The 17,056-nt window shown below is 42.5% G+C and overlaps 1 protein-coding gene across 12 annotated transcripts in view; it reads left to right on the top strand.

Annotated features, from left to right (window-relative positions):
* The window catches only part of LRRFIP2 (LRR binding FLII interacting protein 2), a 123,602-nt gene that overhangs the window by 56,054 nt on the left and 50,492 nt on the right, over nt 1-17,056 (top strand). For 3 of the 12 annotated variants that reach the window (XM_030551286.1, XM_030551287.1, XM_030551284.1), the window contains 7 exons: nt 1,454-1,495; nt 3,480-3,542; nt 5,442-5,516; nt 8,097-8,147; nt 8,237-8,281; nt 13,106-13,153; nt 13,253-13,309. The exons of 8 other annotated variants lie outside the window; for them this stretch is intronic. In XM_030551286.1, the coding sequence (XP_030407146.1) occupies nt 1,454-1,495; nt 3,480-3,542; nt 5,442-5,516; nt 8,097-8,147; nt 8,237-8,281; nt 13,106-13,153; nt 13,253-13,309 (381 nt within the window). The remainder of the gene's footprint in view (nt 1-1,453; nt 1,496-3,479; nt 3,543-5,441; nt 5,517-8,096; nt 8,148-8,236; nt 8,282-13,105; nt 13,154-13,252; nt 13,310-17,056) is intronic. One more of the 12 variants, XM_030551285.1, reaches the window with a different exon arrangement.

The following is a 17,056-nucleotide window of genomic DNA, read 5'->3' as shown; positions in this document are numbered from 1 at the left end:
AAACCACCAGCAAGCGACCCGTGCCCCACGCTGCAGGGGAAGGCGAAAAACCTCCAGGGCCCCTGCCAATCCGCCCTGGAGGAAAATTCCTTCCCGACCCCAAATATGGCGATCAGCTAAACCCTGAGCATGTGGGCAAGAGTCACCAGCCAGCACCCAAGAAGGAATTCTCTGCAGTAACTCAGTTCCCATTCCATCCAACATCTACCCGCAGACCATTGAGCAGACCTATCTGATGGTAATCCAAGATCAATTGCCCAAATTAACAATCCTATCATAACATCCCCTCCATATACTTATCAAGCTTTGTCTTAAAGCCAGGAAAATCTTTTGCCCCCACTACTCCTTGGGTTGAGTGCTGTATCTATCCTTAGAAATCTCACATTGGTACCTTCTTTGCGTTTTGTCAAATCTGCAGTGAAAGTGTTCTTAAAATGAACAACATATGCTGGGTCATCATCTGAGACTGCTATAAGATGAAATATATAGCAGAATGTGTATAAAACAGAACAAAAGACATACAGGTCTCCTCCGAGGAGTTCAGTCACAAATTTAATTAACTTTTTTTTTTAACAAGCATCATCAGTATGGAAGTATGTCCTCTGGGATGGTGGCCAAAGCATGAAGGGGCATATGAATGTTTAGCATATTGACATGTAAATGCTTTGCAACGCTGGCTACAAAAGTGCCATGTGAATGTCTGTTCTCACTTTCAGCTGACCTAAATAAGCATTCAACAGTATCTTCCGTAAATGTGAACAAACTTGTTTGTCTTAGCAATTGGTTGAACAAGAAGTAGGACCGAATGGACTTGTAGGCTCTAAAGTTTTGCAGATATGTAACAAACAAAAACAATCTACGTTTGTAAGTTACACTTTCACGACAGAGATTGAACTACAGTACTTGTAGGAGATTAATTGAAAAATACTAAATTTATTATTTTTACAGTGCAAATATTTGTAATAAAAAATAAGTGAGCACTGTACACTTTGTATTCTGTGTTGTAATAGAAATAAATATATTTGAAAACATCAAAAAAAATTTAATAAATTCCAATTGATATTCTATTGTTTAACAGTGCTATTAATCATGATACATTTTTTAATCGCAGTTAATTTTTTTGAATTAATGGCGTGCGTTAACTGCGTCTAATCCACAGCTCTACTTTTCAGAAATTTGCACATTTTTAGCAGTGTGCTAAGAAATAGCTGTTCTAATTTCTAAAAAAAATCTATTTTCCCTCAAAAATGCCAGTTTGTGATGCATAATATTTCTTAGTGTGAATGCTGACTGTTGTACTCTGTAAATCTGTGATTCTCTTAATCCTCTTAATTTTTGACTACTGCTTTATTGATATATAAACATTTTAGATTTTTATTTTTTTCTGTCCTGTTTTCCTGTTGTCTTGGCATTCTGAAATTCTTCTTTCTTTATTGTTGGTTCATACCTTTAGTGTGATGATGTGAAGGATAGATCTACAAGACATTCACTCTCAGTACGTAGATAATTTGCATGTCTCTCTATGAATAACGGCTACTTTCAAACTTTTAAGAGACTTAATCACATTAATTTTGAATGATTTTGAGCTCTTAAAAAATTATCACTAAACTGATCTTGCCTACTGTGTTCTCCGTTAGGATATGATTACAAATGTAAATATTTTGGAAGGGTGCATGTATAACTACTTTTCTGACAAAAAGTGAAGGTATAGAATATACAATTTTAAATCTAAATAACTATCTGTATGTGTCATTCATTGTTAAATTACTTTCTGTTTTAAGGTAATATTGTAATAGCATTATAATTACTGTTCTGAAGACCATGGTATTGGCATGGGGGTCCTTTAAAGTCTTTTCTACTTATCTCTGCCATTTTAAAAATATTACTTCCATTTAACTTGGCATACAAATTAGACTGAGGAAACATACGTTTTCGAAAACTAATATACTCTTATTGTGCATGAAAATATACTACTTTATCATAGCTGCTAATGCCCTGATCTTGCAACTTGTTCCACTTAGGCAGAACCCGGCACCCATACTGGCTGCTGCATGATCCTAAAATAGTGGGGTGAACTGCCAGCTCATATACACTAGGACTTGCAAAGTTGCTTATATCAGTGGGATAGATGTGGTATTTGGAATGGTGGGAATTCCTGTGTTTTATTATTTAAAAAAAAAAAAAAAAAAAGTACATAGAGTATACACAGAAGGAGCCCACTTCCAGACTACCCCGCCGTATCGGCGGGTTAAAATCGATTGCTTGGGGATCGATATATATCGCGTCTAGTCTAGACGCGATATATATTGATCCCCGAGCGCGCTTACATCGATTCCGGAACTCCATCAACCCGAACGGAGTTCCGGAATCGACATGGAGAGCCGCGGACATCGATCCCGCACCGTTTGGACGGGTGAGTAATTTGATCTTAGATATTCGACTTTGGCTACCTTATTCACGTAGCTGAAGTTGCGTATCTAAGATCGATTTTCCTCCCCTAGTCTGGACGAGGCCGGAAAGGTGTTCTGATGACTGGAAGGCATGTCATACATCAGTTAGGGGCAAATAATCCTGAGGCAAATAATACAGAGGAGGTTCACACACAACAGAGCCCTGCTGTCAGGGCTTCCCATTGTGCAGCAAGGATTTGTGGCCAAGACTAGTTGATCTGTTGCTAGGTGCAATCCAAATGGTTCACCACCTACCCCGCAGCTGTATTAGCATAAATATTACAGTGGCCACGTCAGCTTTTAGGCTGGAGCCAGCTCAGAGACCTGTCCAGGAAGGATTTCTTCCACTTCTCATTGCAGAGCCTGCTGAGATTTTGCACTGTGTCTGAGACTTGGGCTGTAAGTAATTCATGCCCCTTGATTCAGACTCTCTGTAAATGGAGGAAGAAAAGATTGTATCTGTTACATTTGGGTCACAGAATCATAAGGACTAGATACAACAACCCCAAAAAATCTTAAATTCTCAAAACACAGGGATCAGGGACTGTTCAGATCCCTTTAAGCAGAGATAGGAATCAAACATTTTTGTTACTAACATGAATCTGTAAACAAACAAACCAAATTAACACCCATAAACTTTGAATAAACCATGAGATAGATTAAGTAGGTGAAAGGAATAAACTATTAATATTCTTTTATCTTTAAGCTTATTTTTTCAAATTAGCACATTTTACTTTTTTGAGAACTACTGTGAATATTGAACACTGGTTGTCTTTACTGGATAACTCAAGACCGGTGAAGTTGCAGTCACACTCATCTGACCCTTTGTCTGGGTTTAGTGATATGAGCAACCTGCATCTGGTATTTTAGCCCATTCCTCTAACTAGGTAGGTCAGTGTTTTCTATGGCCATGCTCCTCCAGAATGGTGAGCGTTTTGTTAAGAATTGCATGTTCCTTCTTTTATTATGCTCTGGTGTTGAAGATGCTGTTGTTGGTTAGTATTTACTTGCTAAATTTTTTACTTATAGAATCCTGCTTACAGTGACTTTCACGGAATAAAGAAGTCTTCTAGTTCCCATAAAGATCTCTTGGTTAGTGTTCTCATGCAATATTTGTTATGAATATACTAAATAAGTATAGAGCATCCTTTACAAGTAAATTCTATATATGTTTACTATACTGGGTCTATGCATGTCTTGGTTATAGTAAAAGAAATTTAGGTGACCTATCTGATGGTATGGGCCAAATTCAGAGCAGAATTTGGCCCATATCATATCTGATTTGATTGCAACTCCAGTCATGTCAGCAAAATTATGTGTGTACTACTCAGAGCAGAATTTCAATCATATACAAAGAGGTCTTTGCTAAGCTTTTGGAAATATTTGCAATAGTAATACTTCTGTGGATGAAAATTTATTTTCAGTTTTTTTCATTTGATTTCATTTCATTTGCTCTGCGGGGACAGAGGAACCTACTTCATATCTACCGCTGATTCTATCAGTAGTGAGTACAGACATTCCCAGAGTTACGTAAACCTGATGTATGCAAATCTGAGCTTACGGAAAAAGTTCTATAAACTAAAAATAGGAGTGTTTTTTTGTGTGTAATGGTCGGAAATATGTTTCCAACTTGCACAAAATTCGAATTACGCAAGGCGTTCCAGAACGGAACATTTGTGTAAGTCGGGGAGCGTCTTTAGCTTAAATTCTGTTATGCAGGTTAAGTTTGCCATAAACATTTGACACCATATCAGTGACTTTTTTGAAAAAGGTCTTGGGAATATTGTATCTCCAGAAAGCAGTTGTAGAATGTCCAAGTGTACATTTAAAAAATAAGATATTGACAGGAAATATTTAATTAAAAAATACGTATATTTAGGATGGTATTTTAGAAAGGTCCCAGCCCTAATAAATGAGTCATTGATTACATGGGCACAGAGTTAGGCCACCTTTGAAAAATCACACCTTGAATCTATACTTTTCTCTCACTACTGAAATATTTTCTTATTTTCACAGCACTGTATAGTTTCTGCCACACTTTTAAAATGCCGCTCTTTCCAAAGAGCCACAATTTGCTACATCCCAATACATGTGCCCTTGCACGGTGTCTTTGTGCGTGCATGCACAGAGATATAGCCAGTTTGGCAAAGGGGTGTGCATATATTGTTCTTTACTTCCCACTGAGTTGCACTGATTGCAGTGAAAATATTTATCAGTGCTTTTTGATCCTTTTAAACACACACACTTTTATAGTTAAGAAAGTAGGGGGCTAAGTTCCACAATATAGATAATCAGAAATGTAATCAATAAGCTTTCAATGTGTTTTTCTCTGAGAACAGTGGTATAAGAAAGATAGTCAGGCCCCGATCCGTCACACACTTAACACGTTTAACTCCACTAGTGAGTGTCAGTGAGACTATTCACAGTTGTAAAGTTAAGCATATGTAAAGTATGTGCTTATGTGTTTGTCGGATTGGTGCCTGGTTTATTAAATATTTTCACTAGTGTTTTGAAGATGTAGTGAAGATACTGGCTATTACATACTAATGAATTCTCTCTATTTTCAAATTCTGATTCAACAAATTATCTAATGGAAACAGATAAACAAATAAGCATAAATGTGTTCTGATTTATTGTTATTTGACGTTGTCAAGTTTTTGAAGTAATAATTAGTCTCTTGTCAGGTTTTTCAAGGACATTCCTTGGTTTTTGCGTGGGGCAAAAAACAAACCCATATTTTCTTCTCCTGGCTGGATGAGGCATTTTCAAAATGTTGTCATTTTCCATATTTTTTTTTAAAGAGTACTCTTTTAAAAAAATCTGTGTGCCATTTTTCCTTCAGAAAATTGCACCAATTTTGAGCCCTGGCCCTAAAAAAATGAGAGAGAACTTTTTTAATGTCTGTTTACAAGTTTGGGGATGTCTGGGCATCATTATGGTTTAATTCTTGTTCACAATAACTTTATGTACAATTTTTTTTATTTTTTACAGAGTGGATTTTACCATGACCAAAGAAATTATAGCAGCCTTAGACATAGCAAACCAATCTCTTCCTACCATACTCGGGTCTGTCTGTACTTTGGTTTCTGCATAATTATTATGCATGTTTTTTTCCTCTTAAGATTCTGGAGTATTAAAACTAATATTAGTATAACTTGGAATGCTTGCTTAGTTTTTAACATTGCTGCTCAGATAAATTTGTGAGGGACTGTTCTCTGTCACTGTAGAGCTTGATGAATAACATAGAAGCAGTTTTGTTTCCTGCATGTTTTGAGATAATTCATAACCTAAACCACTTAAAATTGATTACTGTATGTTTGATTTTAAATTGAGTTTTAAATTTACTTATATTCTTTTCAAGGCAAGCTTTAACTGAATTGCCCCGGCAGACTAGGGAAATCATTCAGAATAATGAGAGGCCAAAAGTTCAATTTTTTACAATTTTCTGTAAAATAATTATTTATTTTGATTTGTGAAATGTGCCTAAATTAAATAACCTTTCTGTTATTGTAAGCTCTTATAATTAGTCTATTTTACTTGATCCAACCTCTTTACAGCTTCATAAATATAAATTGGTACTAAAAATAAAACTTTTCTGCTCATCTTTCCTTATCTTGGAAAAACATTTAGTCCTCAAGTTCATAACTAGCCCAACAGACTTTCCCAAGATGTGGCACTTCTTGTGCTACTTTGAGTGGTTGCAGACGTGTATTCCACTAAAGTATGTGTGCACCAAAGGTAAAAATTGAAGAAGTTAAAAAAGCGTTGCAGAAGATGAAAAACAATAAAGCACCTTATTTTGATGGCATTCATCCTGAGATGCTTAAATATGGAGGCGAAGACCTGGAATCTCATTTGCCAGGGGTCCAGAATCATTTCCTGATCACATCAGCAGGAATTTCTCCAAAAATTGTGAATAGTCTCTGAAGATCAGTTTGCTGAGGTCCATCTTGGCTATTGACCTGTTTGTAATGAGATAACAAGAAGTGCTATCAATTTTGCTTTCAAGTGGGTCTCAGTCCAGGCTCCTTAACTGATGCCTTCCACCTGAATTGGGGATTGGCACTGATGTATTCCTTTCTCCCCAATCCCACTTGTTTCTCAGCTTATTCTCAAACCAAAGCTGGATCATTCCAAACTAAGCAGTTCCTCTGTGGGACCTTAATGTTGTGCTGGCTGCCCTTATGGGTTCTCCATTTGAGCTCCCTGGCAACTTGTTGTCCCTCTCTCCTGCGCCTTTCATGTTTTCACATCTGCAGGAAGAGTAAGTGAGCTGCAGGCTTTAATGGCAGATCCAACCATTTACTCTGTTTTTCAAGGACTAAGTAGTCCCAGGGCGGCATTCTAAATTTTTGTGTAAAGTGGTTTCACATTAACCAAATAACTGGTATTTCTTTCCTAAGCCGCCACACTGACGTGCAGAAGAGAAGCACCTTCATTCGTTGGCTATGAGATGATGTGTGTCTCTTTTAATTTGGAGAGGACTAAACCATTTATTTGTTCAACTTTTCTGTCTCCTGTGCAGACAGGATGAAGGATCATGTGGTCTCCACACAGACTATTTCCAGATAACTTCCTGTATTATAATAGCATATGCAGTAGCTCAGGCTCCACAAAGACTATGGGCTCATTCAACTAGGGCTTAAGCAACATCAGTCACATTTATCAGTGATGTTTTGATATTGAGCATTTGCACCTAGTCTCCTGTGTATGTACTTTTACCAAATGCTATGCTGGTATGATTGCATTTACATCAGATGCAAACTTGAGGAAGGCAGTTCTGCAGTTTTTCTTTAAGTAGATTTTAAGCCCACTTCCCACTGATATAGCTTGTGAATCACTTGAGTGGGATACACGACTGAACCAATCAAAGATGAAAAGATGGTTACCTGTCTGGATGATAACTGTTGGTCTTTGAACTCTGTATGCAGATGTATATTCCACAATTCACCCATGGTGCCTTCTGTATAAAAGTCTCATCTCTTGATGTTTGTTGTGAAGAAACTAGTATGATCAGGTGACACTGCCATTTAAATAACCAGGGGAGGGGCTTAGGCTATGAGCACCACCCCTATGGGTACTGTTAGGCAAAGTTCTTCGAATTCTGTTCATGGGGCATGCACACACTTGAGTGGAATAAGTATCTGACTCACATCTCAAACAGCTAGTATATAGATAGATAGCTGTCTTTTCTTTAGTAGCAGAACTCTGAAACCAGGAACTTTTAACACATGTCCTGTACAGAGCATAGCATGATAAGGGCCAGATCAATGATGGGGGACTGTAAGTGTTATCATAATGCAAATAATAAACTTCTGGTCCACCAGCAGAACAGTTTCTGTCTATTGTAGACTTTGGTCAGATTTATATCCGTAACCAAGGGGAGAAATTGCAAGATCCAGCTATCCAGTCCTCTGTTCCATGCTTTTTTTTTCTTGCCACTTTTTTACCGTAGAAATACTAATTCTTTTCAATTAGCATATTATAAATTTCCGTATGTCAAGATGTATGGTTTTTTTAAAATGGTATCGTACTAGATCTAAGTTTTCATTAGATTCCGAGAGCTTTGTTGCAAATCTAAAACAATGGATTTAAATCTTTCCTTGTACTGCAGCCAAAATTATTGTGTTTTTCCTCCCATCACAGTCCTCCTCTTCTCTCTACAGTGATGCTTTGGCAACTACTAAGACCTATAGGGTTAGTATAGTGTAAAAAAGCTTTTTGGCTAACTTTTGATATGTTAATAGTTTTATTAAAAATAAAAGTAATTATGCTTTTCTTTATAGGTGTCTCCTACTGTAAACAGGAGCTTGATAAGAAGTGCTAGTTTGGTTCGTATGAGTCAATTTGCATGGTTGCCTTAAACCTGCATTCAGATGACTGTAGTTTGAGAGTACTGCATATGCATTCCTGCTGTATTTTAAAATAAAGCTAATGCTTGCATGGCTCTGATAATGTGAAATGTATAGGAATACAGAAGATGTTCTGAAAGGTGACTTCCACAAGATTTTTTTTAAATTGGGCTTGCAGCTCATTTCTTTATCAAGGGAGGCTGGAATGCAGGAGACTTTCTCTGCTTGTTTTTTACTTTAGAAATATCAGGGATATCAAATATCATCTGTTCTGGTTTTGCTAGGGAGTATTAGGGATGTTAATTGCCAACTTACCCTCTCAATTTAAGGAGCAATGCTGTTGCTTTTTTAACAAAAGCTTTCTTTATCCAAAATGTTAATTAATCATTGCAGTTAAGGTATTGGTAAAAAGAAAATTTAAACCCTGATACTCTTCTTTTCCCAATAGGTTAACTTTCAGTTTTTGCTCTTTTGATGTCACATTTCATTAGTTCTAGTGATTTTTCTAAATCTTACTGCCTACTGTAGAATAGCAAGAACAGCGTAGCTGAAGTCGACTTATCTTAGTTCGACTCACCTCGTATCCTAACGGCGCGGGGTTGTTTGCCACAGCTCCCCCATCGAATTTGCTTCCGCCTCTCGCTGAGCTGGAATTCAGCAGTCAATGGTAGTGTGATAGGGGATCAATTTTATCTATGCTACACATGATCTATGCTACATGCGATAAATGGATCCCCAATAGATCGATCGCTACCCACCGATGCAGCGGGTAGTATAGACGTACCCTCAGTCATAACTTTATTTTTATGAAATAAAAAAACAAGATATTTGTGATCAGTAGAAAAATATTCAATAATTCAAAAAACTCAGATTGATGTTCATGTTAAGATCTATATTTTTGTAAGTGCTCTATAAGTATAGACTTCATGAAACTAAAGTTGAATTATGGCGAAATAAATATAATCACATTAATAATTCAAGTACTGTTGTTGTACAAATTAGTAAAATGAAATATTTGAAAATTCTTTTGTATGCTGGATCTACCACATCAAGTTTCAGAGCTTTTCTCAAGATAAGGGATTTCAAGTCTTAGGTGCTGAAGAGTCTGTTTTTAATCCCTCCCACTCTTGGCTATGTCTGTACTTAAACTGCTGCAGTGAGGTAGCTGCAGCTGTGCTGTTGTAGTGCTTCCGTGTAGATGAGGGGTGGGCAAACTTTTTGGCCCAAGGGCCACATTGGGGTTTCAAAACTGTATGGAGGGCCGGTAGGGAAGGCTGTTCCTCCCCAAACAGCCTGGCCACTGCCCCCATCTGACCCCTCGCACTTCCCACCTCCTGACTGCCCCTCTCAGAACCCCCGACCCATCCAATCCCCTTGTTCCTTGTCCCCTAACTGCCCCCTGGAACCCTACCCCCTATCCCCTGACTGCCCCGACCCCTGGGACTCCCATGCTTATCCAACTCCCCAGCCCCCTTACCATGCCACTCAGAGCAGCATGTGTGGCCACCGCGCTGCCTGGCTGGAAGCAGACATGCTGCAGCTCTGCCCTCCAGGAGCGCGCAGCCCTGATGCCCAGAGCGCTGCCTGCATGGCTGCGAGGGAAGGGGGACAGCAGGGGAAAGGCTGGGGGCTGCCCTCCCTGGCCAAGAGTTCAAGAACTGGGCAGGATGGTCCCGTGGGCCGTAGTTCTCCCACCTCTGGTGTAGATATTCACTGCAGCGAGAGGAGGATTCTCCTGGCGCTGTAGGTAAGCCACCTTCCTGAGAGGCAGTAGCTAGATCAATGGAAGAATTCTTTCATCATCCTATTTCTGCCTACATGGACACTTAAGCCCAGGTCTACCCTATAAATTTACTTTGATATAACTACATCGTTCAAGGGTATGAAAAATCCACAGGTACTTCACCTCCATGAGAAGTGGCTATGTTGACAGGAGAAGCCCTCCAATTGACATAGCATGGTCTGCACAGGGCGATAGGTCAGTATAACTATGTCTGAGTGACTTAGTACCCCGAACAACATAGTTATATTGACCTAACCCCCCACCTAGACAGCGGTGTTAATGGAAGCAGACACACAATTCTCGTGAATTAATCGCAAGAGTCATGATTTCTAAGAAAAAAAAAATCCTGACATTTGAGAGTTCTATCCAGAGATCTTGAGTCAGGATTAATTTTAGTTAGAAATTGCTGTAGTGGATAGAGCTGAGGCCTGGAGGCTGACATTGCAGGTGGTGGGAGGGATCTGTATTGATTGTAGGTTCTGAGCAGATGGGGTGAGTGCTGAACTGATAGCAGTGGGGGTTGATGGGGATCGAGGGCTGAACTGATGGGATGGTGGTGAGGGAACTGAACTGAGGGTGAGCTAAATTGGGGGTGGTTGGGTGGAGACAGAACTGATGAGTGATTAGAGGACAGGATTAATTGCTGGCAGGAGATGGGCAGAAGTGGTGGTGAGAGCTCCTGCTGCAGGGGCCAAAATCAACGTATCTAGTACATGTAGTGAGCAACGCTAATTGTCACATGCACGCACTCGGGATGGGCAGGGGAAGTTCAAAAATCGAGAGACCTAAGAAACACAATATAATCTTTTTTTAAAAATCTCATGATTTTTGATCTCTTGAAATTGTCATTAGAGTAACTCCTCGGTTAACGTTGTACTTATGTTCCTGAAAAATGCGACTTTAAGTGAAATGATGTTAAGTGAATCCAGTTTCCCCATAAGAATTAATCTAAATGGGGGGGGAGGTTTAAGTTCCAGAGAAATTTTTGTCACCAGACCAGACAGACACACACACACAAGTTTTAAACAAACAATGCTGTATACAGCAATGATGATTGTGAAGCTTGGTTGAGGTGGTGAAGTCAGAGAGTGGGATATTTCCCAGGGGATGCCTCACTGCTAAATGATGAACTAGTACTCTGCTGAGCCCCAAGGGTTAACACGTTGTTAATGTAGCCTCACACTCTACAAGGCAGCACAAATGGAGGGAGGGGAGACAGCATGGCAGACAGAAACACACCATGTGTGTGAGAGGGAGAAATGTGCATTGCCCCTTTAAGTACACTGATCCCACTCTAAGTACATTGCCTTTTTAAGTAGATCAGCAAATTGAGACAGCAGCTGCTGTCAGCAAGCTCCCTCTATCGTGAGCCCTGTCATGTCCCCCCTGCTCTATGGAGATGGGGTAAGTGAGGAGCGGGAGCAGTGGGGAGAGGGACACCCTGACATTAGCCCCTCTCTCCTCCTCTTCCCCCCCCCCCCCCGCACACCAAGCAGGAAGTTCCCGGGAGCAGCTCCAAGGCGGAGGGCAGGAACAGCATGTGGCAGTGGAGGGAGCAGAACTGCTGGCAATTGATAGCCTGCTGGGTGGCTGCTGCACAAGGAACTTAAGGGAGGAGGTGGGGGGGCGGTTGCCAGTCCACCCTGGTCCCAAGCCCCCACCAGCTAGCTCCAACGAGCTGTTCTTTCTGCAAGCAGTGGACAAAGCAGGCAGCTACCAAACAACTTTATAAGGGAGCATTGCACAACTGTAAAGGAGCATGTTCTCTAATTGATCAGCAACATAATGTTAACTGGGACGACTTTAAGTGAGGAGTTACTGTACTGCAGGAGAGCTTCTTTTGTCAGCATAGCTACCGCCTCTTGTGGAGGTTGATTATCTGTGCCAATGGGAGAAGCCTTCTTGTAGGCATAGATAGCATCTTCAGTGAAGCACTCATCTAGTTTTTGTTCAAGCTGAGTGAAATTCAGAAAGATAAACAGCATAAATATTAAATTACACTTTAAATTTTCAGTTTTAATCTTTTTGTTAAACATAGTTAAGGTAGGGTGACCAGACATCCCAATATTTGCTTTTGTCCTGCGTCCCGACTGATGTTAGGTCAGGACACTGCACAAACAAGCAAAGGCTACTGCACCCCCTTCTTCCCCCATTGGATCCCTCCCCAAATCCCCGCCTCTTCCCCAGGCACTGGAGGGAGGCCTGGGAGACGGAGGAGAGCGCAGGGCCAAGGTGAGTGAGAGTCCTGTCCGGCCCCGAGCGCAGGCAGGACTCGGGCGGGGCGGTATCTGGAGGAGGAGCAGGGAGGCGGCCCACGGGGCCAGACGGCGGCTGTTCTCCCCACCTGGGCAGCAGGACTTGGGAGCAGCTGCTGCTGCAGCTCCCACTGCCGCGGCGGGAGGAAGCGGCTGCTGGCCAAGCATGTGGCGCTTGGCAGCTGTGGCTTTGGCGCCCAGGGTGCGAACCCCCAGAGCCCAGGCCTGCTGCGGGGACCCAGCGTGCACACTGCGCCCAGCTCCTGGCCAGTTGCGTCTGGGCTGGCTGTCCAGCTGGTGCAATCCCGCGGGCGGCCCTGGGGTGGAGGCAGCAGCAGCCCCGTTCATTCCCCTGTGGGACCTGAGCGGGATGGGGGGGCTGGGGCCTGCTGCCCCCACTCCAGGGCTGCCTGCAGGATTGCCACCAGTTGATGCAGGGGTGGTGGTGAGTGGTTTGCCTCCCCTCCTCCCCCTTCCCCCCCGTCCTGATATTTCAGTTTTGACATCTGATCACCCTAAGTTAAGGTTTAAAATACTATTTAAAAATGCATGCATGATGGGAGGAAGTGATGACAAAAAGGAAATACAAGTTAACCCTACTCTCTTTCAAAAAGTACAGCCTTTAGTGGAAAATGCATGGAAACTGAATATCATAAGGGTGAAGCTGGCTTGCACAGTAGTAGAATTATCTTGCATGACTTGAGGTCGTCGCATTTTAATTACTTTGACACTAGATATAAACGATCCATTTCCTTTATTTCCCAGGCATCATTGTGTGGTGATGGATTATATAGCTCATATAACTCTCATGCTGTAAGTCTAATTAGCATCTTTTCTGAAAACATTTGTGTTACTAATGTAAAGATTACTGAAAAGTATAAAAACTTACAACTTCATAATTTCTGTCTGTAGCCATCTGAATATAGTAGTTATTCTTCAAGAGCAAGCTCAGCTCGAAGTAGTCCTGTGGTGAGCCCTCTTGCATGATTTTGTGTGTTTTTTTTCTTATTTGACTAATTCACAATAATCATGAGCATTTGTATTGTAGGTCACTCTAGTGATAAATACATGAGCTATAGATTTTTGTTTCTGCTTAAGAAAAATTAAATCAACTGTAATAAAATTTTAACAAAAACGAGAATATTTACTCAAACAGTTCAGCTGTAGAAGTGGCTGTACAAGGTTTTCCTTCCTTAAAAAGGTTTAAAGTTGAAAATGAATTATATACTTTTTTTAAATCTTGAAAAAGAGTACATATATAGAAGTCCATCACTGTTACCAGATGTTACTTTAAAAAGTTCAGCTAGAAGCATGAAGACAGTCTTGCCAAATATAAACATTAATATAATAGCTGAAGCAGGGGAGTGACAGAGTCATTACATTTCTATTGAAAGCAACATTTCATAAAGAAGAAAACTGTGGCGTGGCTTGGTGCCTGCATCTTGTGAGAAGTAGGTATCCCATTTCTCTGGTTTACCCATATTAGAAATTGAGAGAGAGAGGTCCTATGCATCAGAAAGGAAATAGGCTGGTGGCACCTGACAGTTGCAGATAAACTGGTAGCTGTCTTCTCAGAGGAAAAATGGATGAGTTCATTGCCAGTGAGATCATAAATGTTTCCCTGTCAACCATAACAACTTTCTGTGGTGTATTTGGTATGTCACAGCTTCATGTGCTAGAACATAATCTGACATAGTTTAGTACAGATTGGAATGAAATTGGGCTTGATGCAGGACGGTACAGTGTGTATTATCTGTTGCCTTTTGTAGATCACAGTTGCAAATATAAACAAATACCTTGGCCTTTACAAAAATTGCATCTAATATTTAACACTAAGGGTTTCTTCCATAATTGAGGACTGGGAAAAGGCTTCCAATTAAACCAGGCTTAAAACATAGCTGCTAGAAGAAGTACTACTTCCTTTGGTAGAGCCAAGGGGTAGGGGGGAGAGAATTGTGGTGTTTGTTTTTTTGGCAGGTACTCAGATCATAGAATCATAGAATATCAGGGTTGGAAGGGACCTCAGGAGGTCATCTAGTCTAACCCCCTGCTCAAAGCAGGACCAATCCCCAACTAAATCATCCCAGCCAGGGCTTCGTTGAGCCTGACCTTAAAAACCACTAAGGAAGGAGATTCCACTCCCTCCCTAGGTAATCCATTCCAGTGCTTTACCACCCTCCTAGTGAGAAAATTTTTTTTTCCTAATATCCAACCTAAACCTCCCCCATTGCAACTTGAGACCATTATTCCTTGTTTTGTCATCTGATACCACTGAGAACTGTCTAGATCAGGGGTAGGCAACCTAAGGCACGCATGCCAAAGGCGGCACGCAAGCTGATTTTCAGTGGCACTCACACTGCCCGGGTCCTGGCCACCGGTCTGGGGGGGCCTGTGTTTTGTTTTAATTTTAAATGAAGCTTCTTAAACATTTTATAAACCTTACTTACTTTACATACAATAGTTTAGTTATATATTATAGACTTATGGAAAGAGACCTTCTAAAAGCATTAAAATGTATTACTGGCACATGACACCTTAAATTAAAGTGAATAAATGAAGACTTGGCACACCACTCCTGAAAGGCTGCCGACCCCTGATCTAGATCCATCCTCTTTGGAACCTCCTTTCAGGTAGTTGAAAGCAGCTATCAAATCCTCCCTCATTCTCTTCTGCTGCAGACTAAACAATCCCAGCTCCCTCGGCCTCTCCTCATAAGTCATTTTTGTTGCCCTCCGCTGGACTCTTTCGAATTTTTCCACGTCCTTCTTATAGTGTGGGGCCCAAAACTGGACACAGTACTCCTGATGAGGCCTCACCAGTGCCGAATAGAGGGTAGTGATCATGTCCCTCGATCTGCTGGTAATGCCCTTATTTATACAGCCCAAAATGTTGTTAGCCTTCTTAGCAACAAGGGCACACTGTTGACTCATATCCAGCTTCTCGTCCACTATAACCCCTAGGTCCTTTTCTGCAGAATTGTTGACTAGCCATTCAGTCCCTAGTCTGTAGCAGTGCATGGGATTCTTCCGTCCTAAGTGCAGGACTCTGCACTTGTCCTTGTTGAACCTCATCAGATTTCTTTTGGCCCAATCCTCCAATTTGTCTAGGTCCCTCTGTATCCTATCCCTACCCTCTAGTGTATCTACCACTCCTCCCAGTTTAGTGTCATCTGCAAACTTGCTAAGTTACGCAACTTCAGCTACGTGAATAACTTACGTTTCCTTTGGAGGGGTTTCCCTCCAGTTCTGTCCCAGCACTAGGGCATGCTGTGGTCTCCTGGCTTCAAAGCCTGTGAAGTCTGCAACAAGTGTATGCCCAGAAGCGATCCTCACACTTTGTGTTTGAAGTGTCTGGGGGAGAGCCATCAAAAGGATTGCTGTAGGATCTGCATGGGGGTTTGCCCCAGGACACTGAAAAATAGAGATCAGCACCTGAAGCGGCACTCAGGCACCAGTTCGACCCTGGGTCGGTGGACCCGGCGCCGAGTACCTTCTCCTCAGTACACAGAGGCCCGGAACTGTCGGCACAGGGATTAGTGCCAAGTAAAGACAAGGACTCTCAGCACCATCATGGCTCCGCTCGTGGCTCACATGCTGCAGGCAGGCAGCAGTCTCAATCGCCAGTGCCGCAGAAGAGGAGGCGGCCGTATGGGGGTTGTTCCCCCCCACCGCAGCTAGACTCATGGAGCTGGCTGTTGTGAGACCCAAGTCGGGCCACACTGCTTCGTCCCCACTGCCAGAGATGGTCTCGTCAACTCCTGCCCCTGTGGAAGGGCAGTCAGATCTGAACCCTTCTTGCTTGCCGAGGCTGAGTCAACAGCTACGTCTCCCGTCGACCCTAGCGGTGTTTGAGGCAGCCCGGGACCTGCTCCAACTTATGGCACTGTCCTCCCTGCTGAGACGGGATAGGTCACCGGCACCGGTCGCTCCCTCAGCACTGCCAAGGGGAAAGCCTGCAATGATGTCCTGGCAGTCTCCATCCCCGGTGCACCGCTCCCCAGCACCAGAACAGCAGCAGCAGCCTTGTCGGTCCCTGAGCCCTTGGCGTGGACCCTCCGTGCCTCAAAATATCACTCCTCCATGGTCCTCCTTTTTGGAGACCTTGGAGTCAGAGTTGGACTCCTTTCGATCTCGTAGGATCAGAAGTAGACTGTCCAGGTCATCACGAGACTGACACCCTTACCCAGCACCATGGCCCATGCAGTGGTGGCCCCTGGCACAGTGGCTGTTTTGGACTTACTGGGCCTTTCACCAAGGCCAAGGTTGGAGCCAAGGGTCACATTCCAGGGCAGCATCAGTGCCTTGGCCACTTTTGTACTCCCCCCAGCACCATCAGCATCGACAGGATTGGGAGTAGCTCCATCGCTCCTTGCCGTCACCATCCCAACCCCTACGCCAGCCTCAGTGGTATCAGCTCCGATGACCTCGGCACCCACAGCCCCGACACCATTGGTTCCAGTTTTGACAACTTTGGCACTGGCAGCCTCGGCATCAACGCATACAGCTCCGGCACTGAGGGGCACTGCACTGCTTGTGTCGGCTCCAGCCCAGGATCTCCAAGTGCCACAGGACACTGTGGGTGTGGAGGGAAGAGAGCTGCCGGAGGGAAGAGAGCAGCCATTCCTTGAGGGGGTCTCTTCCTTTCTCTCTTTGGGTGAAGCGCTGGCGGGCACTTCGGTAGCCGGCAGTTTTGCTCCTTCCTGAATCTCAGCCCGGG

The sequence above is a fragment of the Gopherus evgoodei genome, chromosome 2 (assembly GCF_007399415.2).
Source record: "Gopherus evgoodei ecotype Sinaloan lineage chromosome 2, rGopEvg1_v1.p, whole genome shotgun sequence".
Taxonomy (NCBI): domain Eukaryota; kingdom Metazoa; phylum Chordata; order Testudines; family Testudinidae; genus Gopherus; species Gopherus evgoodei.
Note: the sequence above shows the minus strand (reverse complement) of the source record. Positions and strands in the feature narration are given on the sequence as shown.